Source organism: Chiroxiphia lanceolata, chromosome 3, assembly GCF_009829145.1.
Source record: "Chiroxiphia lanceolata isolate bChiLan1 chromosome 3, bChiLan1.pri, whole genome shotgun sequence".
Taxonomy (NCBI): domain Eukaryota; kingdom Metazoa; phylum Chordata; class Aves; order Passeriformes; family Pipridae; genus Chiroxiphia; species Chiroxiphia lanceolata.
Window position 1 is genome coordinate 52,052,203 of NC_045639.1, and position 24,399 is coordinate 52,076,601.

A 24,399-nucleotide genomic window follows, 5' to 3' on the forward strand; every position below is an offset into this window, starting at 1 on the left:
GAAGCAAAGGAATCTCAGTAACGTCAAATGGAGCTGAAGGTGCTCTTAATTTCTGAAAATGTGGCCAGTTTTATTTAGGTACAGCATTACAGATCCAAGTTAAAAATGTAGCTTTTAAAAAATAAATAGTCAGATATATACCAGCCAAAAGTATCGCAGCTAGGCTAAGTAACCCTGAAATTATCCCCCACTTAAATATATGATTGCCAGAGTCACATGTGTGCCTACAAAACAAACTATTTGATTACAGCTTCTCTTCATCCCCCACAGCAAATAGCATTTTAGAGAAGAATAATAACATATGACAGTGTCTCTGCCAGTGCTCCTGGGTAATACCCTTCAGCTTACATGCACGTGTTCATGCATGTATAGATGAATGCACAACCAATGTAAGTGTGCACACGCACATGTTAATTTGCAAAAGATATAACTATTTTCGTGGTCATTTCAGTGCTAACAATACTTAATAGACAAACAGAATTTCAATACTGGGGGCAGAGAGGAAAGGCACCCTAAATCTCCATTTGGAAATGTGGTTTCCTGCACGAAGAATAAAACCAGAGCAGATAAATGTGTAATAGTTCTTTGTGTAATCAGCCTTTTTCAGGCTCTACCTCAGCAGTCAGATTCTACCACCAAATGAGAACTGAGAGCCAGGATAAGCCTTGTAAGCCAATGTCTGAGCTGTGAACCTGAACAGAGGGTTTCCCCAAATGCCATCATCCCATTTTGCCACTTGGCTGAAATTACACTCCTTTTCTTCACTGATTGCTCTTACCAACTGAAATCTGGTCCCTGCACCCACTTACCCTACCTGAGGTTTCTACAGCTTGAGCTCCGTGTTCTTTAGGGCCACGCTGTGTTGTACATACTCCCTTTCTAATTTTCCTATGTGGTTTAGAAATTTACCAGCACCTCCTCCGTGGCAGAGTATTCCACATGCCCTTAATTCCTAACCACAATTCTGGGGTCCCACTTTTGAATCCTGCTCATTGGAACAAAGTGCATATGTCTTAACTGTATTTCTCAGCTATCTGCTCTGTCACTGCTTTTTCACACAGTAGGAATTTCTCCACCAATCCTGTTACATGGCCTCCCTGAGACAGAGTTTCAATTATGATTATCATTATTGTGAAACCGTTATACCTGTATATGGCTTGCTTGGCGGGGCTTGTGTCACTGAAAGTACAAGTCATAAGCATCTTTCATCTATAATTTAATGTAGACATAGATGAGCCAAGATTTTCAAGCAAAATATCTTCTTTTGTCCTGTTACAAATAATTCTTTGAATTCACTTCTTATTAATACAAATACTTCCTTGCATTGATTTCAACAATGTCGAAGCATATTGGAAAAATGCAAACTTAAATATTGCTTTATATGAAAGAATCTTTTTCTTCAAAATCTACTGGCAAGAATTAAAAATTTTAAATTATAATTTACAAATGAAAACTTGATTTGATAATATTAATTAAAGATTTGGATCAATTAATAACAGTTTGCTTCCCAGAGGAAATAATCCAGTTTTCAAATTCCCCTGAACAAACCATACACTGTGCTGACAGTATTATAAAGAAAATCTAGAGAAACATAAATGATTCAGTAACAAGTCCAAAAAAACAGAATACTAAAACAGTGTTGCCAAGGAACAACACTGTCCAAATAGCAATGCACAGATTTGGGACCATAAGTTACATAAATTACCTTCTCCTGATGTTTTGTATTAACCAGTTTGTTGATATTTACAATTTTTTAAATGTAAATGCAGAAACACTACCATTCATAGCTAATTCACAGTAAAGAATATTGCTCATCAGAGTGAAAGTCTCACCTATTATTATGGTGTTACTGCTTAAAACCAACCTTCTTTGAATATTATGTAGGATTGGAATTAATAAATCTGAGCTTAAATAACTATTAAATAATCATCTGTGACTTGGTCTGAGTGGTAGGATTCTCCTGTAGGATGTCCCACCTTCAGAACTTTGCAGCAATTGTCAAGCCACTCATACATCCCATTCTCCTGAAAAATTTTAGAGACCGCAGAAGTGCCCTCACAGAGCATCTCCTAAATTCTCATGTGGGCCAGGACAAGTAGGTGTCAAAGATTTGTAGAACAGCCTCCATAGCTGTCCCTTGGAGAGGCCCCTACCAGAGGCAAATCCACACACATGGACATGTGGCCAAAAGTGTCAGTGAAAGTTGTGCCAGATCCCAGGCATTATTTTCTGCGAACGTATACCTTATTAAAAAAGCAAAAATACAAACAACAAACAAACAAAAGAAACAGTGATATTTAGATTTTCACTTTTCTGAATAAAGTGTGCTGGATTTTGCTAGATAAACAGTGTGGATTGGTCTTCTCACCAGCTGGACGACAGACACATGCACTCTGCAGGTAGAGGTAATGGGGCATCCTGAAGACTACTCCAGTCTTTCTATTTTAGGGCAGACCAGTAGCACATCATGGCAGGCTGATTTAGCAGGGCCATGCAGGTCAAGCGGTCACCCTTATAAATAACTGCTGCTTGAGCAGAGGCTGCTTCAAGTAGGCTGAGGAACTATGGCAAGGAAACTACTGCACTAAAATAACCTACATTGCAGCACAAATGAGGTCAGAGGTGAAAAGGTAACTATCATTCAAAATTGTGAAGAAAGTGTACATTCTGCACTTCCAACATTTTCAAAGCTTTCAAGGTGGAAAAAGCAAAGTTCTTTGAAGGAAGTTCTACAGTGTTCTAGTTGCAGCAGAATGAAGACAGCATATTAGTTCCTCATGACTACAGCTAAGCTTCTCAGAAGAGAGAAGTTACTTGGCTATACTATAGATTTTTTTTCTTTATTCTGCACTATCATCCTTATCTTCACACCACCTTAAAATACGAAAGATATTCTTTCTTCCCCCACAGACAATACATACATCCATGACTGGTCTATCTACTCACCTATACAAACCCACCTTCCCTTTTGCATTTTGTTTCTACTATTCTACAGCTCTCTAATGGATGTGGCATGCAGCTAAAATAATTTTCTTCAGTAACCTCATCAACAATGTGGTTTCCTTAACTGGTACCTTCTTTGGTATTTTGTAATTTAAAAAAAAAAAAAAAAATTTAAAAATCCAAACAAACAAGGCTCTCCATACATTTTTTAATTGTCAGTGTTTCCTACACTGCCATTTATGACAATCATCTTTCATATAGTTTATTTCACTTGCTTTGCTTTGTTTTCAGACTGCTAATCCCTACCTCAAATGGCTGAATCATCACACAGTATCAAGCAGTTGAGACTCTCAGCTTTGAAATTACCTTTCCCTAAAGCTCACAAATATAAGGAATTTATGTCATTCATCAGTTCAATAAAATTCTTGAAAGACGGTGTGTTCTACTATATCTCCAAAGTCATCTGGTGAATTTACTTACAATTTAAAAATTCAGATTAGATTCTTTGAGTGAAAACTTATTTTTTAATCTACAGCTCCTAATTGCATAGTTGATAGCACAAATAATTTGATGAACATGTTTTCAGACCACCTCTAGTTAAAATTACAGAAACACAAGCCTGTATATACAGACTTCACAGTTTAGTTAAGACTGTCAATCCTTTGAAGGTAAATACAGCCTACAGAAATTTCACCACGGTCACTGAACCCAGTAGCTAACCAATGCTGGAGCAGGTTGCCACTGCACACCTAATTCCTCTGATTCTTCCATGCTGGAATTTGTCCATTTTTTTTTGCCAGTTCCCACTAATCTGAAGAACCTAACATTACCATCAGAGTTGGTAGCACTTTTGTAATGCTCTAATGTTTTCTGCTCTCTTCAGGTTTCAGAGAAAAGTTTCATACTGAGAACTTTAAAGCAGCTATGAAGCCTAATTATATCAGGCTACTATAAAAAATAAACAATTTAAAACTGTTTAGTATGACATAAAATATTTTAAAAATACTATAAGAACTCAGTAGCTTTATTGAATTATCTTGAGGCTTAATTTTGTCAATGCATACAGAAAATAAGGTTCTCGAATAGGACAGAAATCGGTATTTTTAAACAGAGGCAGAGAGGCACAGTTACACGGGTCTTAAGTCACAGAAGGTCCTGAGGACCTCACTGCCACCGTCCAAGCTTGCTCGGCCCCGGCAGATGAACCTTAGGATTAAAGGGTGGGCTCAGCTCAGCGCACACTGTGTCTCACCTAAAAAAATCCACTGCGCAGGCTCGAAGGGCAAAGACCCTTCCCAAATCTTCGTTCGCGAAGACTGGCCATACAAGTCACAGAAGACAGCAATGTATGATCTAACTGTAGAAAGACCTACACCACAATCTTCAAACAAAAGGATAGTTTTGTTTTAAAAGAAGCCAACAGGCAGAATTGGTAGTGCTTAGGACAAAGGCAACTGAGTCATACTGGTCTACGAGTTTTCACCAATACTATATTTGCTCACAGCTTTCCTGGTTCCATTCAGCGTTCGCTGTCTTTTGGTTTCATAAGCACTAAAAATAACCATCATCTGAAGAACAAACTCCTTTCAAGAAAACAAACAAAAATCCAAACATAAATTCAACACAAGCATGATTTCCTTCTGGTGTTTTTGTCACGATTTCAAGTTCTTCATGAAAACAACGTATGGGTGGAGCACAGCAGGGACTGGAAAGGCCAGCTATGACCTCAGTTACAACTCTCACTAAAGCAGGAGAAGGGGCAGTGCCTTCTCCACAGTTAAGTGTTTATGATCTCTTTTGAGCTCTTAGGCTCTTTATGGTGTGTCACTTCCTAGTATTTTTGTTTGGCTGTTTTTTTTAAAATGATATGCCACTGCACATTACTATATGACAGAAATGCAAGGTGAATACAGAATGTGTCCATCCTGTTTATTTATCAGTCATAATTATTACATAATAATTATAGAAAACCATGGAAATCTGCAGCTACAAGTGCTTAGCTACTGCCTTCATCTCCTATATCTGATATACTTGTAAGCAGGTCTTGAGTGTCTTTACTTCACAAATGTAGGAAAAGGTGTTTTGCCTTCCAAGCAGGGATGTTGTAAAGATAAATGTCTTAAAAATTTGGAGAAACGTAAAAAAGATGGTAATGGGGATCATACAATTGCAATAAACTTCTATGATTTGGTATGAATATATTTCTGTTTCTTGTCAGCAGAGCTCTACTTTCTAAAAAGAAAAAAGGATGTTTCAATTAGTTCTAATACTTACTTTGAACATCATATCACAGCACTTCTACATTCTCTGTGTTCAGGTTCTGCCAATTAAATAATGACTTCTGCTCCATTAAGTACTGTTATTTTATGTGTGGGATGCAGTAAACATTTTTAGTTTAGATAATAATTTGATCAACTGGACTTGAAATATCTGTGCCTGTTGCTTTATTATGTTTCTATTTGTTTGTATTTTATTTTATGTTTGTATAGATTTACATATGAATTTGTTAGACCAAATCTCCAGCTTGGTACTGCTAAAGATGTTAGATCCAGACTGAAGAACTGGAAGTGGCCACCAGGAGCCCAAGACTTGTTGAAATAAGTGTGCAGGGGCACACAGCATTTATATTAACAGAAATCAGTACAAAAATTAGGATTAGTGTATCATACTGCATATCATATCCAAATTTCAGTATTCAAGATGCCCTGAAACATGATTAGCAGAGGGTAAACAAGTGATCTCTTCCTGATTCCCACGCATACAAACTCCTGCCAACAAGCAGGAATGCATGCAGCCCCTAAAACACCGAGCTCCAAAATATGAAATCATACTCTCAAACTCCTTCTACTACAGTATGGTTTCATTAAATCTGGACTTCAGTGAGTCCCATGTTGAGAGGTGCTTTGAACAGAGAAACTACAACTATTTCTGTAAATTTACTTTGTTAGGTAATCTTGACTTGCAAAATGCAAACTACTTATCAGAAGAGGTAAGGGGAACTTACCCATCTAGACAACTTCCCCTATTATGTCCTTAGGTGTTCCCTTTTTCACACACACACACAGACACAGACACACATACACTTCAGTGTAAAGTTAATCAACCTGCTAATATTTGCAAATAGAGAAGAGATTCCCTGTGCCTTTTTCCACTCCACTTCTTACTTTTATGTGGTCACATGAGACACACCATCACTCAGGACTGAATTCTGAAATTACATAGGTGATCATGACAAGGTGATCACGACAAGGTGATCACAGAGTCTTCTGGCTTCACAATTATGAGTTCTTTCAGTTTAGGCCACAGTCTTATGTTGTGCATTCTGTGCTAGATTCTCCAAAAACATCTGTCTCAGCCTACCTAAGTTCTTCCTTAAGGGTAACACATGGGCTTCAAGGTCTGAATGTTTTCTTTAGAGCAAGTAAGAGGCTTATGCTAGTATACAGACTGTATTTTCAAACTGTATTTGATTTTCAGTTCAGATGTATATATTCTTTCAATTTTGACGGATGGGTGAAAAAAAGGGAAACTAGAGAAATCAGATTGCTAGATTACACATTATATCACTACCCAACAACTTAATCTGATTTTGTCTTTACTAGTTACAGTCAGTCCTCACTGTGATTATAGAGACCGACTGAACTTAAAAATGTTAAGCTTAGGATTCACTTGCAGTAGTGACTTTTTAGTACTAGATTTATCTCAGTCTCATTCTGAAGGTTTTTTTTTTCTTTGGTTTTGCTTTTTCTATGTGTGGGAAAGGAGACAATTTCCCCTGCAAATAAAGCATAGTTTTAAATGGGTAAATCTGCCAAAGCAGCTTATGACCAGCATTGCTGGCAATCAGCCACCAATTCTGTCCAGTCACAGGAAGAAAAAAGACTTCTGGAGAACAGATGATCAGCATCCTGTAGCACTGTGAAAGAGGTCATGCAAATGCAGCATATGGCTTTCAGTGTCAAGCTATTGAGTTGTGTCTTTATTTCTCAGCACCTCAGGTACAAATGTTTCTATGCCAGACAATGCCCATAAATCTAGAGGATAATGCCTATAAATAAATGTGAACCGATAATCACTGCACATTCTTAATTATATGCAAATCAGCTATTAACAAGCTTTTAATTCTGTCTGATACTGCAGCAAAAAGGTGAAAAATGTTGAAATACAGATAATGCTAAAATAACTTGCTCTCATTCAAGTTAATTATTAGTAAAAGATGTAATTAAATTGGAAGTTTTTAAAGTGCAAAGGAATCCAAGTAACAGACTTTAGCAAACAAAGCCAGAGAAAACCAGAAGGTAACAATGGACTAGTAAGAAACCAGTCTAATTACATGGACTCAGGGCTTTAAATTATTTGGAAACTGAAGTAATCACCTAGAAAACAAGATCCATTTATCAGGAAGAGAGAAGAAATGGAGGTAGTTCTTTATAACAGACTAACAGACAGCTCTTGTTGCCAGAGCAAGTGCGAGAGAATGCTGCAGGATCAGGGAAACACGACTCAGCATCTACCTGCCACCTAGTAATTAGCAAACAGTCAAATCCTGAGAGGGAGCAAGCAAGTAATGATGGTATAGACATTTTGATTGTACTCTGAACTAAAATTATTAGTTTAGATAAAAGATATCTCATTTTTGTATGTAAGGATTTTGAAACAGAATACCAAGGCCACAGTCAGAAAATTAGGTTTGATTTTTCCCTGAAGTAGATCCTCAGAGGAATGCAGATATGACTTTTGCTAGCAGATATTGTACAGTGCCTCTGCAACAAACTACTAGAATAAAACCAAACTTTAGGGCAAATATGCTTTTAGATGTTGATTGAGATTGAGACAGTTCACAAACAATAACACAGGTAAAACTCTCGCCATGCTCAGATTTGTAAAGCAGCTTCTCTCCATTTTTGTTTCTCAAGGCAATGTTATTGCTGTTCTCAATATCCAATCTCCTTCTCCCTGTATTTTTCTTTTCAACATTTCTACCTATCAGAAGCCTATATGGGTTCCTCTCACTTAAATTTCCCTTTTTCTTTCACTTCTATGTGTATTCCTATGTGTTAGTTTGTTCTGTTTCCTTGAAAATAAATTATTCAAAGCTTTCTACCTAACTTTTAATTACAAGTTTGTCTTGCTGGTAGATGCAAGGAAAGTATCACAAGACTTTTTTTTTTTTTTTTTTTGTGAAATGGGCTTTTTCTCTTTAAGGCCATTTAATCTTCCACTCAGCTCTGATTTCTGTGCTTTCCTTTGGCAACAAGAAGTAGCTAAGTGTCCAGAATTTTGATCAATCAACTCCAATCTTTTCCTTCCCTACAAAAAAAGTGCAATGCACATTTTTGTTTAAATCTGTTTATATCTCTTTTTATTTTTCATTACCTGTGAGAATACTATAATTCAACTTGATATTTTTAAACTTCATCAGAAGCTTGTGAGAATAACCTGAACACCTTAACCACTGGCAGTAATGTTATGTTAATTAATTACACCATTGAACATAGATTCCAGATTTGGTCTCATTCAAAATAAAAATCTGCTGGCAACTAGTATTTCAGTTGGAGAGCACATAACATTGTCATGCCTGTTGTCTTAAACAGCTGCAGCCTATAAAATTTTCAAGTTTGGTTACTAACATATAATGTTGTAGAAAACTTGAAGAAAATATACTGGTGAAACTTACAGTGTGATTCTTCAAACATGCTGTGAAAGTGTAAGTCACAATTTTTTCAGCCAAATTTTAAAGTACTTCCTATTCCTGCTAACACAGTTCCCACTATTTTGGCCCTCCAATAGGAACACCCAGCTATTAGTAATAAACAGAAATAACTAATATTAACTACCAGCAGGTACATGTGGACCTGATTTCTATTGGTAGATACACATGCACCTGATTTGTAGAACCAAACTTGTACTTAACCAGCTCATTAGTTTTGGGAACTGATTTATTCTTCCTGACTGCAGTTAAGGCCATGTTGTATCCTACACTTTCATAGGAGTTGGTGAGAATAAGACTTTTCTCTGTTTCACTCCCAATCTGGAAAGTGATACTAACTGTTCTTACCTCCCTCACAGGTCAAAATGTGTTACTTCATTACACATTTGCATACCCTTTTCTAAAGCCCAGCCAAAAAAAATAAATAAATAAAACCAAAACCACCTTGAGTATTTTGTAAGAATTAGCACAATAACATACCATTATTTTATCTCATTCATAAATGGATGTAATTTTCTACTCAAACCTGATGACTTCTTACTGATAAATATAAATACAAAGTGTAATTATTTTTGTGCAGACACAAGTGTCCCCAGGGAACACAGGATTTAAATGTGCCCAAGATCTCAAATAAAAATACACAGAGACAGTAAGCATGTACTATTCGTCTCTTAGAAACCAGATGCAAACACAAAAATTAACTGTTCACGATTCCTTTTATTTATTCAAATCACTTCTGGCAGCTGGCTACACCTCTGGTTTTCTTAGTAACCACATAAATGAAAAGGCAGACTCAGGATTATCAAAGAAGAAGAATTATGCAACAAGGCTGTGTACAAGCTCACCAAAGTGACCAAACAAAAGGTCATTCTGGAAAGCAAGACCAAGAAAGCAGATTATACAACTAAACTCCTTTCTATGATACACAGCGATGCAGAAGCAGCAGTTTTCTGCTCCTGAGTCAGTCAGCCAGAAAAAAAACCAAGCAAACAACAAAAAAACCCCCACAACATAATAAACTTCTGTCTCTTTGGGAAGCAGAAAGCAGAAGCTTCACAAAAAGATTCAAGGATTTTTATTTGAATGTCTTTTCAAATCTTATTCTTCCTGCAATGCCCAATTTCAGTAATGCAAACCAGACAGAAATCCAAGTTAATTAGACTTACATCCTGTCTAATCAGTCAGAGTATGATCATTCATGTTTTATTACTGCAACTCATCACATCTGCTAACAAAACTTTATGCCCAGAGACTTCTAATAACACGATGGCTTGACAACATTTGGTTTTCCATTTGTGATTGAACTTTGGATAGTCTCACCTCTGTCTCTTCTGTCCACAAACTTGACTTTTGGTTACTTTAAAAATCACCTCATCCCACCCCACCATGGCCTGAGCTTCTCTGACAGTGCACTTCACTGGGCGAAAAAGGCCAGCTGGGCTACAAATCTGAGTGAAGGGTCAGTTCCCAAATACCTCTTCTCCTCATTTGGACGGGAGCACAAGCTTTGTGACTTCCATTAAAAGGTATTTCTTGTCCTCACCGTAACAAGCGAGATCAGGTTCACCTGTGAGTGAATGGAATAGGAACATCCAGGTTGCAAAACAGCACTCAAGTACGCAGCCAATCCAGCTACCAGCAGAGAATGACTGGGCTGGTACAGCTTCTGGATTAGTAGCTCATAATTGTTGTAACTGGTGATGCTGATTCTCAATTCTCTCTCCTGAAAACCACATGGTGTTTCTGGACTACTCAGGGGGTTTCGTTGCTGTTATTAACAGGAGTCAAGAGAAAAATAGGCTGTATTTGCAACTGTCTACTAAGCAAGTATCAGTTTGCAGTCTCAGAACTGGGAATGGCTGCACCTCACAGACCTAGTAAAGCCTAGGGATGTCAAGGCAAATGAGACAATAAAACAACTCTGGACAAAATAAACAGAATTAAGAGTTGGGTCTTTATACAAGCTCGACTCTAATAATAATTTACTTTAATTTCCTTCGGAGAGGAAAAGCACAGTCTAAAAATTAATTTACTACAAATAATCATAATTTTTTATAAACAGACAAGTTTGAGTATTACAAGCTCCATTCCTAAACATGCTTTTTCCTTTTTTTTTTTTTTTTTTTTTTAATCTCAAAGGCACTATAAGCAGGTAAATATTTCACTTTGCTACACTGGTCTGGTTTGGCCTCAAATCATCTTGAATACTGTGATCTTGCATTTAAAGGGTTTTTTTCTCTCCAAGACCAGAAAGCTAACAGTAATACTCTTCATGTAAAATTGCTGTTGTAGTTCATTCCATTCACCTTATGGAAAGAAGATTTTTTCCTTTGTTTTAATGAGCTTAAGATAAAGCCTTTACAGAACAGCTGCTGCATTCACAAGGTCTGGAAGTGAGCGGCTTTCTCGCAATAGCACCTTAAGTAAAGACTTAAAGAAATCCACACTGTATATTGGAAAAGCTGTGCCTATCCAGGTATGCCAACGGGGGGCCATGACAGCCTATGCAGTTATCACAAGATACATGAGCTGGCCCATATGAGTGAGGTGCAGAAGGCATCAGAAGGGTCAACCATGTTTGTACAGGCCTCTGACATCTTTGTAAGGGGATGATGAATTTTCCCCGGGGGGAATTATACTGGCATAGCTAAAAAGAAACTCAGCCATTTGGGTAAACTAAATTGTAACTCCTCTTCTGCAGCAATTGCCATGTGGATACAAGATGGTTCCAGATGTATCTCTTTTCTAGGTGAATACAATGGTGTTTAGCTTGCAGATTCACAGGTTTTTCAGGTTTGTGTCACAAGCCTAACAGTGTTATAAAGAGATTATATACATTCTCCATAGTCACTTAAGCCAATGTACATCAGCGAGGGCATAATCCTCTTAAAAGTATGAAAGACTGTGTAACAAATACTGAATAGTAATTACATAAAATCTAGTGAAATTACAGTAAAAGAAGTTCCACAAATTACATGTCAATATGTTAATATTTATGTTCCATATAATGAAACTCAAAAAATATTTCACAAGGCTATATGTTAACAACGACTCCTCAAGGGAAGGCATGAAAGACAGAGAAAACAGAGAGAGAAGGGAGAGCAGGTTGCGGTATAAGGTCTTGGCCACCAGGCAAGCTGTGCTAGGGCTGACCTGGAGGACAAGAAGAACTGCCCTCACTGTGTAGTAACTCAGCACTACTCCTCCTTCCATGTGTACCTGGAGGCTACTTATCCTGAAACATCAAGCTGCTTTTCCGATAGTTCCCTAACAGATCTGATATTGAATTAAAATAATCACTGAGAACCTAAAATGAACAGGATCTGATTCAATGTACAGGATGGAGGCTAGCTTTTACTGTTAGCCCTAGTTTCTTTACATCCCTTCTGCAAGAACGTTATACATGGAGAGGCTCTGATAACTTACACACCCAAATACTAGCAACGAGAATTTGAATATAAAAATTAGCAGTGTGATTAAGTAACCAGTTATAACTCCTTGTAAAATGTAATACATTTGAAACATCTCTTTCTCATTTTCCATGGAGACATAAATTCCCAAGAGCCAGAGGGGGTTTTTTCGGTGGGTCTTTTTTCTTTTCTCTTTTCTTTTCTTTTCAATAGACTATTGGATTCTTAATAAGTTGTTGACACTTCCCTCATAAGGCTCTTTCTCATCTTGGATGAAAGACAGAACAAGTAGCCTATTTTCTTGCACCCCGTAACAGACAATTCACTTGGATACATACAACTACCAACAAGAAAACCTCCGTGTGAGTCTAAAATTAGAATTCAGTTATATGACTCACAAGGAGAAGCTTTGTGACAGAAATGAGGGTATTTTTAAGCAAATGAAGCCTAAACTGTGAAACAAAAATGGCATTCTAGAAAAAAGTATGTGGAATAAATTACTAATAATTGTTAGGTACGATTTTTTATCTGTGTTTTATCTACCTGCAAGTATATTCTCTGAAGTATATTAGCATCTTGATAAATAAAGAGGGTGAAGCTTCTGATTTCTACAAACAGGCAAAATGTGATAATGGGAAAACTTTAAAAAAAGTAGAACTTTCTCACTGAAATATTTTGCCTTTACACTACAGAAGTCTCTACATCAGTATACAATCACGATCAGCAATAGTTCCTCTACAAAACCATTTTAATACTTATTAATAAGTAACAAGGTACAAGAGACGTCCTCCTGTAATTTTCAGTTCTAGTGTTAAAACATAACAGATGTGGTATTCCAAAAGGGAGGGTTATTTATGATGACAATAATAAGCTATTTTCAAATTTAATAATACACCATAATGTATTGTACTAAGTTACCACAGCACAGCTCTGAGGAGATAAAGTTTAATTTTTTTCAAGCCTACAGTATGCTGTAATAGAAACAGCAAATGAATTAGATGTCACAGACAACTGACAAACTGTCTAACCTGCATAGAAAAATCTGATATCGTAATATTTTGAAGATTTTCTGCTTCCTGATACCCTCAACCCAAAGCTATTACTAAAGTAACTGTCTAACAGCCTATCGGGATAGAGGGGGTGCTCTCAAAAATAATCATCGCTATAATAAATTCCTTCTCAAAATCTTTTTCTTCAGTAAACTCTCAAAATTGACACATAATTGTTCCTATTTAGACTTCCTGAAATATCACCCTCTTCACACCAGTAACAAATATGGCAGATGTTATTTTAAGACAAAGTCTCAACCGAAAATTGGTTTGGAGCCTCAGACAGTGCTTTATCACAACCAACATTAAACAGCCGCAGTGTGGATGCCTACAAATGAACTTGTCAAATCATACTGAGCAGCATGGAGCTACTGAAGATGCAGAATTTTTAACCACTGTCTATAAAATTATCCAAGGAAGATTTTTGCATTTTGCCTCCTACATTTTGTGTAACAAATCCTGTCAGTTTCTCAAGAGTAGCATATGAGAAGAATTTCAGTTTTTGAACGGTGTTACTCCAGAATCGAACAAAAGCAATCTCTGAGACACTACCATGTCAACCATTTTCTGCCCTAAACATATAATTTATTCCAGATAAAAACTGGAAAAATATGTTCATTTTTTCTTAACTAGCAACTCAAATGCAAATACATGTTTGTAATTTATAACACCTGTGTGATCTTTAGTGCTTTTTTTCCTGGTTGACGAAAAACCAAGTGGAAAGAGGAGCACAGGTTATTTAACCAACATGTGGGAGCTGTACTGTCATCACCAAAAGTGCAAGTATGAAAAAAAACCTAAGGAATATGCTGATTTTCATTGTTAATGTTGCTAAAAAGCAATAGAAAAAAGTTTAAATTATGAGAAGCAATATTAACTTTAAAAAGTTTTTTAAAAATGCGTTTTAAATCACTAATTTGGAATTTATTAACGACAAAAAAACCTTTAAAAATAAAAAAGAGAATCATGACTCACTAAAATACATTGTGCATTACACATACTGCCCCAGGACTGTGTTCTCATTGAAGAGAACACAAAGTGAAAGCTAACTGCAGTGAAAAAAAAAAATAAAAAAACCCCCAGCATATGGTTCTTTCCACTGAGATACTTACTGCTCTATATGTCAAAACAGTCTAACTATATGACAAAATATTCTAATACAACATGATACCTAAATTCACTTCATACTTTAGTAACTTGTGTTAATAGTGAAATCTTTTGATTGTATCTTTTCCCCCAATACCTACAGATAGCTCAGAGTGCATCTTTGCCAGCAATACATGAGATTATTACCAACAGATACCTGGGTCAGAAGAAACCCGAAGTGGATTCTCACTGGAATTGTTTGCATATGCATAAACCAAAATTAATTACTTCTAAAAATGGTGATTTTACAGATTGCCTTAGCAATTTTCCTTATCAAATGTAAACTAATATTTAACTTGAATACCTCCAGCTGCAAACTAACCCTTTAATATGTTTTTGTTGTAGTAAATGAAAACACTTGATCTCTTTCATCTTTGTTTTCACCCTTTAATGATTTTCCTTTCAGCTATGACGGAGTTTTTTTCCAGCTTTCTTAACCTTCACACATAAACCTTATATTTCAATATTTTGTTCTGAAATAGTATTAACTTAAATTTTCTCACACTGAAAAAATAATAAAAAAAGAGATTGGAATCCTGCTAGAATTCATCTTGTTAAGTAACAAGTGGACTGTAATGTTATTCAGATTACCAATTAATCATTTAGATTTACTTGGCCTTCAGGTTATACGGTCTTTCACCGGTTTCAGCCAGGATAGAGGGAATTTTCTTCACATTGGCTATTATGGGGCTATGTTTTGGATACCAGTCAATAGAGTTAAAAGTGTCTACCTTCCCTTAAAGCACTGCCAATGAGTAATGAATTGCCTCAGTTACAAGATTTGCTAAGAGACTAATAATTTACACTGGCATCTTCTGTAATGCAAGAATCTTTTAAATCTAAGAAAGATGCAGGCATCGAACTGAGACATTTTAAACAGTGAAAGATAGAAAAGAAAAGGCAGCAGCAGGATCATATGGAACCAGTACAGACAAGCAAACTGGACAGAAGGAAACCTTGACCAGAGCAGTGTTTGTAATGTGGGGGTAAAAGTCAACTGTGCAATATGTGCAGTATGCCCTTCCTGACAAAGCACACCTTCTCAATTTTGCTCACATTTACAAACATGATCTTGCACTTTGGTGTTGCAATCAATAAAACAGTAAATGGCACTGAAAGGGGAGACCCTACCTTTTCCCAGGAGCTCACCTAGCCTCTGCAAACCAATTCTCAGTTGGTTCAGGTCTAAGGTAAGAGGAGGAAGAGCACTGGTGGAAGTGCATGCGTCTTTTAGCAGCAGGTATTTGTTAAATCAGCTTAGCTTAATGTTAAACTGTCGCTCTTGTCACCGTTGACTTAGAGAGAAAACAAACAAAGGAAACCACCAATGAAAGGACACATTTACAAAAAAAATATACTGTTTAGTTAATGGCTACTGGTATGGAAAAGAAATGCTAGGATGTCAAAGGAAGGAAAAGAAGAGCCAAAACTTATGGGGAAGGGTGGAGGGGGTAGGGAGGATGGGAAGGAAGGACAATCTGGAAGAAAACCCAACCCACAGCATTCTGTGAATAGTGCTAATGCAAGGAAGGCATGAAAAGTACAGATGATACTCAGTTGTAGGTAACTCTACATAAAATAAGGCTGGACTTGAAGATAATTTGACCTGCCTGTATCAAAGCTGTTTTGGAATTTATGAATGTTACAAGAATTATGTCTCCTTTCCAGCACAGTGGATCTTCATGCATGACCATGTTGTTTGCTTTCCAACCATAGCTTTTCCTACATGATGAAGTGCCTCTAGAGTGAGTTTACAAAACCCCAAGATACCCACAATCTAAAGTGAGTTTAAGACCTTAGTAAGAGCAGTGGTGCAACCCAGAACCAAATGGAAGATCGAGAAGAAATTTTTTATGCTTCCATATCATTTGTAGAGGTTATTTAAGACAACAAAGCGCTTGTTTGGTAACATTATATTGTTTAAATTGATGTACTTTGTACATCCTACAGCTGGTTTTAATGAATGGGGTTAAAGTGGATAACAGTCTCAAAATATCGGTTATACCACAGTAGCCTAATTGGGGTGGCATATATGTTAGGTTGTAGTGCAGACTGAATATTTATGATCCACTATAGAAAAGAAAAAAAGCATCCTGCTTGACTAAATGATGACCCAATAACGAACACAATGATAGTCATAAAAATCTCCACTCAGCACAAACTATTAAATGAGAAAATGTACAGAAAAAAATGGAAGGAGGGAAAAGTGGGAATGAGAAAAGCCTGTAGTAATAGTATGCTGTAGTGACTGTTCAACATCACCTTACAAGGCAGTAAGAGCAAGTCAGCATACAGGAGTGACAAGGTCCTGAGGAATAGGGTACTTACTTTCTTTTTTTCCTTTTTCCTTTTTTGTATTTTATTTCAGAATAGCATGAGCATGACTGCAGTCTGCCTGTAACAGTGCATACTAATGGAAAAGACTGAAATTCATCATGGCAGAGATTGCAAAGGTACAAGAGGTTTACTAGATTGTCTTCCAGCTCTCCTTGCTTTGATATTTGTATCTATTAGAAATACTTTAAGTATTCAGTGTACATTTATAATGCTAGTGAAACTTGTATTTCCTGTAGGCTAAGGAGCAGTGCTTTTGTGCCAACCGGTTTTAATTCCCAGAGTAATCAAAAAAAAAATCCCAGGAATATAACTCATATTGATGATGTACACCAGTTCTGCTTGGGGTTTATGAGTGCTCTTATAATATGAACAAGTCAACTAGGAAGCATAAGATACTGTACAAAACCTAGAACTGTGCTAGCAAGGAATAAATTGGGCAAAGACAATTCCATGGAAAGATGTCATCAGTCCATTCTGTAGTAGCATGAGGTTGGGTATCTCATGCTTAAATTCAGCAATGAAACAGATGTTTTCTCTGTATTTTCCTGTCTCTCTCTGCAGCAATGAGGAGAGATAGGCAGTTTAAGAAAATCAATTATACCCTTCTGAAATGTCTGACTTAGGCTGCATTAGCTCCTGTAGTAGTCACAACACCCTTTCAGTCCCTAAAAGCCCAGCTTGTCTGACTCAGGCAGGACAGACTTGGCAGTCCCCAGATACCAAGCAGGGTCACACTGTTCCAGCAAGCACTGAGGGAAGGCTAAGCAGTCAGCAGAAGCTGGTGGAAAGATGCTAGATGCAGCAAAGGGCATGTGTCTAGCAAAAAAAAGTGAGATAGAGGGCACCTATACTTCTATGGGTTGATATCTATCTTCCCAATTATGATTAACCTTTCCTCAGAACCACCTCCACCCTCTCCATTTAAAGTGGTAAGGTCACTCTTTTCTGCAACCTGCACCTATTACATATGTTGTAAAATCCCCAGAATTAAAACATAAAAGGAAGGATTTTTTTGCTTAAAAAATACACCCTTATTAATTAAAATTCAAATGACAAAGGATCATACTCCTTCTGGAGAGGCCTGTTTCTCTCAAGTGCAGACTGAGCTCTAATGAATAGCCCTGTGTCTCAACTTTTATTAGGATCACAGGGATGAATAAATTAGAGATCGTAAATCTTGTCCTCAGTGCCCACCTCTCTCCTATGTCCTCCCTGGCCTAGACAAAAGGAGTAGATCTTCCATTCTTCTGAGCAGAGAGAGCTATACTGTAGCAAGTCTTTGCCTGGACACCACGGGATAAGACAGGTTCTATATACACCTGCATACAAACCCACTGCCCAGAACACTGCACATCTTTATGGCTGTTTGTCCCAAGTGGATTTCTAAGCCAGTCATATACAGTGTTATTAAAAAACTCTGTACATGTACAGAGTGTATTGCAAGTGTCAAAATTACCAAAGGGAAGCGTCTGGAAAAATTTTCATTAAAAAAAACAAAACAAAAACTCCAACCAACAGCAGAATCAACTTTGTTGCTTTCTAACAGATTTTAGGAGAGTGGATATAATTGCATTCACCTAAAGTATGTACAGCAGAGATTTCAAAACTGGTGTTGAGAATTCCAGTGAAGAGTGGCATTTTGCTGGTTTTTCCTACCCTCTCTCACCACAAACACTTACTGGAAACCCATGAGGCAAATATGAGACAACAGTGTGGAGGAGGGAGCACAGCTTGCTTTACGTCTCTCCCTCTATGCCAATGAATTTCTAGCACTGACATCTTGCAGAGCTGTCTAACAGTATCACACAAGTAGAACTCTCCTGCCACAGCTTACAGCCAGGTACAAAATCGGGTGTGGTAAAGCACAACTGCTGCTTGGCACTGAGTGAGGATCCTCCAAAACGTTGCCATTCCTGTTACACTTTGAATACTGACAATTCCACTCTCACCTTGAGCTACTCACCCAGCTCCAACTGCACTGATTCTGGGCTGTCATGCAGACATGTCAAGAAATATCTCTGCGTTCATGTGTCCATCTACTCCTATTTCAGCTGACTATCATTTCTAAAAGGTAGAGCAACCTTAAACAAGGGCTAAGGTAGTCGCAGTGCAGATTGTCTGCTCATCCATAATGCAGAACTACAGACTAAAAAAAGACTTAGGCTCCCAGCACTCCAGTATTGGCACAGGTGATTTATTGAAGTACTGCTTCTGCAGTGAAACTCAGATCCTATCAATACCAAGCTGAGCTAATTTCATCTGAGAAGCAAAGAATCCAGTTACAGCTATGACTTCAAATTAACATGTAATGCCAAATTTCCATTTAGTTCCCATATTTTCTTCTAAAACATCTTCACTTCAGAGTTCCCTTAATTATTTTTGTCTAATTTCCAAAAAAAAAATCCAAAAAACAAACCAAAAATCCAAACAAAAAAAAAACATATAGCGGACTGTGTATCAAATTCAACAGAACAAAATACATAAAAATGAAAAAAAAGTGTAAAAAATCAAAATGCTAATAAACAGCCATTTTGTCAGCAACAGCTTTATAGATCTTTAGAAAGTTAATACATAACAGTCAGATAATTAATAGTTCTCAAGCTCTGTAAATACCTCCTGCGGCATCCTCCTTATACATTGCTTCAGAGTACCAGCCTGGATAATCCTTCCTGAATACAGCTCAGCTCCCTGATCCTTTCCTTTGCATATGTCTCCATAACCTTCGAGCACCTCTGCCATTTCTCTTATGCACTTCTTCATATTCCTTTGAAGGTCTAACAGTCCCATAATTATTTAATTTCTTCCTTCAAATATCTCTCTTTTTATTTTTTCTGGAATTCCTATTAAGAACATGACTTCTCACAAATATATAGCATACTGCAGTATAAACACACAGCATACCAAGACCCCTTCCTGTTCCGTGAGCAAGGTTGCTTCACTGTGCCCTTGCAGTCTTTCATTCAAGTCTACCTGGCCTGTCTTATCCTCATGCTTAATCCACAAATTCTCTGAGCATGAAATATTTCCTCGTTCTATGTTTGTGGGCACTTTGAACAACCATTGTCCAAGATTGTGGCCTAAGAATTAGCAGACACATATAAAAATAGCATGGAAAAATACCATATATTAGAAAAAAATGGCTTAGGAAAATCAAGAATTGGAATTGGTACAAGTGCTCTAGCAAGTCTAAATAGGACAGACCCTACATATTTATTTATTCTTTCATTTATCTACTGAGGCTATATGGATATTATTGATGCTAGTAGTAGCTAGTGGCTGGGAAGCTGAGTTCAGATATTCTAAACTGAAAAACAATAAATGGAAGGAAAAGTCATAAGCAGATAAAGCTTCCAGATTTAGAGGATACCAGTGGAAGCTGGTCTTAAAGAAAGTAAAAGGTCAGGTATTTCTGAATAAGTTCAAAAGTTAACGAGAGTGAAACCTACAGCAGTACTGACAATTTGTTTCTAGTCAATGTCATCATTTGAACAAAAACATTCTGAATGTAAGCTTTTAGCAGCAGCAGTAAGGTGTGTAACTTCTAAAGAATACATTTATTTATTAATGCTATGTTATAAGAACGTAAAAACTTAATGAATACTCAATGAATAGTGCAAAGACATCCTGTGATGTCTTATCTAAAAGCTCCTCAACTTGAGCACTAATAATAAGCTTAGTGAGTTCTGAATTCTTCAATGATTAACAATATAATAAAGTACTGTTCTCATTTGGAGACAGTAACTATTGCTAAAATAATAAATACTAGTTTATCAGCATAAAAGATCTACCAGTTGACTTCAAAGTTGAGAAAAAGATAGATATAATTCCTAATATCTTTTCTATGAGAAACTGATGCACAGTCAGGTAATGTGGGAGAAACGGACTCAAAGTCTCATAATCTTCAGTTCAGTGTCCTGTCCTATGGAGCCACCTTCACAACACCAACTGCTTTTAAACACTACTGTTAATGCTATGCCAAAGGACTCATATAATAAGAGCCTTCAGATATGCTAGAAATACTTCCAGTAGGTAAGTTTAGAAAGGTTACTAAACTTCAGAATATTGTCCTTACTGCAGAGTACAGTAAAAAATAGGAACCTCCATTATAAGGAGATGGCAGAGAGCACCAGTCCAAGTCATCACTTACCTTGAAGCCGTTGCATGACATTGGCAATGTCTCTAGATCTTGCCACTAGTCGGATGAAGCCATGATCTCTTTGCCACGAGTCCAGTTCCCCGGAGGAGAAGTCTCCCTCCAAGCTGTGGAGCTCAGTGAGACGAGGATCTTGGACCGCTTCCTTTTAGCATTCAAACCCTCAGCCATGGCACAGCATCCCTGGGGCAGTCAGACGCCTCCAGTCCAATGCTGGCCCTCATAGGGTCGGGGCAAAACACTGGCAAACAACCTCAGCGCCTGAGAAAGAAGTACCAAGGTTTAGAGGAAACTTATCAGCTCTACAAAACTAAGAAGAAGTCTGACTCTTAATATTATCTTAACAGGTAAGAGTGGTATGTTTGCCCATAGTGTACACCCAGCCAGAGATACAATTAATGCTGAAAGCTCGCTTGGCAATCATGAAGCAGAATGAAGCTGCAAAAACAAATCATTAAACACAATTGGCAATGCACCAGACATAAATCCTTTCCTGAGGATGCTCGTGGATGTGTTTTAGAATAACAATAATGTTACACTTATTAAAAGCAATATCGTAATACTTCTTAACATAAATAATATTAGGCATAAAAGAGGAAAAATTAAACCACTTGTAAAATGCAAAAGCTGTAAAACTCTCATTCTATTTCACCATGCTAGGAGAGGCACACATAACAGAAACTCATTGATCAGGATAATTCCTAACTCCACTGGCCAATGTGGTCTAATCTGAAAGACTGAGATTCACATATTTCATTATTAAATAAAATTGTATTTAAATTAATTTTTCCAGTGTGTGATGATGCTGTATTTTGGGTCACTTAACATCGAAAGCTCTGAACTAGAACTGCTACACGTACATAACACTTTTGTAACTATGTGACTATAAAGCTGATCTAAAAAAAAAAAATCAAATTAGATTCTTCAGATAACTTATCAATAACATCTTATCTTCTGAAGAACAAGTACATGTTGTGTATGTATGCACCAGCTTCCCTGATAAGAAATACCTGAGTATATACACACCAAGAATAGTTGCATTCATACCACACACACTGGGCCCATCCCAAATTCAAAAGGCTAGGCAGCTGATCAATATCACAAATGTAAGTGGGTTTATTGGTGGTGTGCACTTTCCTCTTTTCCTGGCCCCAAGGTCCGTCAAAGAATAATCTTCCATTATTAGGCAGACAAGCCTTTAGGCCACACAGCTTTAGGCCCTATGAAATATCCCAAAGGAGCTGTGTCAACATGTAAGGGCTTCCAGAGGAAATTACATTTCAACATTTCCTTTTCTGACCCTTCAAACTATGCCTGACCCAAGGAACTTCCTGCTTTCCCTCTTACTGATGTTTTTATTGTATGTTTACATTGTATTTTGGATGTGTAAATGCTGTTCAGCTTAACAGACCAAAGCTGGCTTTAAATCAGTGGAGCTGAGGGAAGCACGCTTGTCATGGATGACAGTGTAGAACAGACCACAAAGTCCACCCATGTCCTTGGGCTGTGCTCTTACGTGCCATGGCCACAGTGGTACTAATACCTACTCCAGACACATTGTTCTTTTGGCATATGTCTGCATATGCAGACATATGACACCTGGATGCTCATATTCTTATTCTCTTCCCATGTGTGTCTTCTCTCTCCTTCAGGGGCCTCCTTCTCTTCCTACTTCTTCCCACCTTCCAAGCTCTGCCCCACACCCTTCTCAGGGTGCACAGAGACTACGCATATCAGTCACCACTTCCCAAGCATGGAAAGGCACTCTGACAGGTAGGAACCTCACCCTTGTGAAGGTACAGCAACTTCTAATAGCAAGGTGCTAGACTAACTTCAGGCAGGAATAAGGGGTATTAACAATGCCGGTCTGATTGTTTTTGGCTAATAGCAATAACAATATCAGAATACCCAGCCCACTCACACCTTGTCGGAGCTGGTGTAAATCAGCTGCACAATGAGCGATTAGAGGAGCTGTGGAAGATCCTGATCCAACTCCAAGTTAAAAGCGTCTCAGAAATTGTATGAGATCTATGTTCAATCTACTCATACAGCAGGCTGAGTCACTGTGCAGCAATAAATGGAAGACATACAATTAATAATTTATTTAGCTGATATTAAATTATATGCTTCATAGGAAGAACGTGCATTTCTAAATATATCTCCTCATTCAAAGCTGCTTGCAAGCAGTGGAAATTAACTCCTTTAAAGATGACACTAAGTTAGGAAAGAAAGATTCATCGTGTGCACAGTCCCCTCCACAGGCAGAAAACCACAGCTCATAGCAAGTGACACATCAACAGAATAGATGAAACAAATCTTCATGCACCCTTCCCATGTGTCTTCAGCCAACATCTACAGCTCCACGGAACAAAAAATCCTACATGGACAGTCAAATGTTCAGTGTAATGCAGAGAGGAAATTTTTGATGACTTCTACAAGTAGTTAAAGCCTTCAACAAAATATTTTTTTTTTCTAACTGAGAGACTACAGCATTAAAATCTTTAAATATGTGCATAGCTGCTACACAAAATAGTTTTTAATAAATGGAATGACTTTTCCATTTCAGTGTCAGACACAAAGATGTGTCTTCAGATGGATATGTTTTCAAAATACACAAGCTTTTAAAAAGTGCATGGCTTAAATTCCATAAATCTTAGCCTGAATAAACCTGAAGGACTACATTAGCTATTCCCTGTTTTAGCATTCAACATTATAAATTACTAATTTTTTTTGAATAAACACACATGGAATGAAGATGAGTTTCACGAGAGTAAAATGGAATGGTTTTGCACATAAATTAGATAAATCTTTTATACATTTGCCACTTATCTGGATTTAACAGATAAAGTATACACTGATAACATTTTCTTATATTAATAACCTGGTACTCTGGTTTTAGGATGAAAAGAGGAAACGTGAACTTCTTCTCTCATATAAGAATCATTTGGCTTCAAATTCTCTTCAAATGCCAGAAAAGTGGGATTCTTCTCTTCTATAGAAGAGATAAGAAAAACACTACATCTATTGTGGGTTAACTTTTCTGAGTCCCTCATGTAATCCTCTTTTTCACATTGTGCTCAGGAGCGCTTTGAATTAAAAAAGTTAATATATTTTTCTTTTGTTGGTAAAACTAGAATACCACTGGCAACACAGGTTGTATTTTACCTTTTATTTCTTAAAGTTTATAAAACATACTAAAGAAAAACAGACCTGCCTGTCAGCAGCATAGTTCCAGAAAAACAGAGACATCTGCTAGGTGCAGGCAACATATAAGACGTACAACATGGCTGAAGGTAAACCTGACCAAAAGAAGAGTAAACAATTCTCCAACTGTACTTCATGTTGGTACAAACTGCAGATTCCAGATGACCTCACCAGTGGTCCCTTCCAACTGTAACCATTCTGTGATTGATTCCCAGTACACTGGGCTAATGTCACATACAGCAGCCAGGAGAAGAAACTACTGATGTAAAAGCATGGTTGTACCCGAAAATACAATTTTACGCTTCTATAAACTCTCATTATAGCAACAATAGATAAAGAAACTCCAGACAAACAATAATAAACACAGATAATAAGTAAAGATATTGATGAGAGCAAGAAATGGTGACAGGCAGTGAAAGGACTGTTTCTAATCTAGGACATTTCAAA

General features: G+C 37.2%; 1 protein-coding gene across 3 annotated transcripts in view; it reads right to left on the minus strand.

The window, feature by feature from the left end:
• Nucleotides 1–24,399, minus strand: part of SYNE1 (spectrin repeat containing nuclear envelope protein 1) — a 298,629-nt gene that overhangs the window by 268,553 nt on the left and 5,677 nt on the right. For all 3 annotated transcript variants that reach the window (XM_032684535.1, XM_032684534.1, XM_032684533.1), the window contains exon 2: nt 20,743–21,009. In XM_032684535.1, coding sequence (XP_032540426.1) covers nt 20,743–20,758 — 16 coding nt within the window. In that variant the 5' untranslated portion in view covers nt 20,759–21,009. The remainder of the gene's footprint in view (nt 1–20,742; nt 21,010–24,399) is intronic.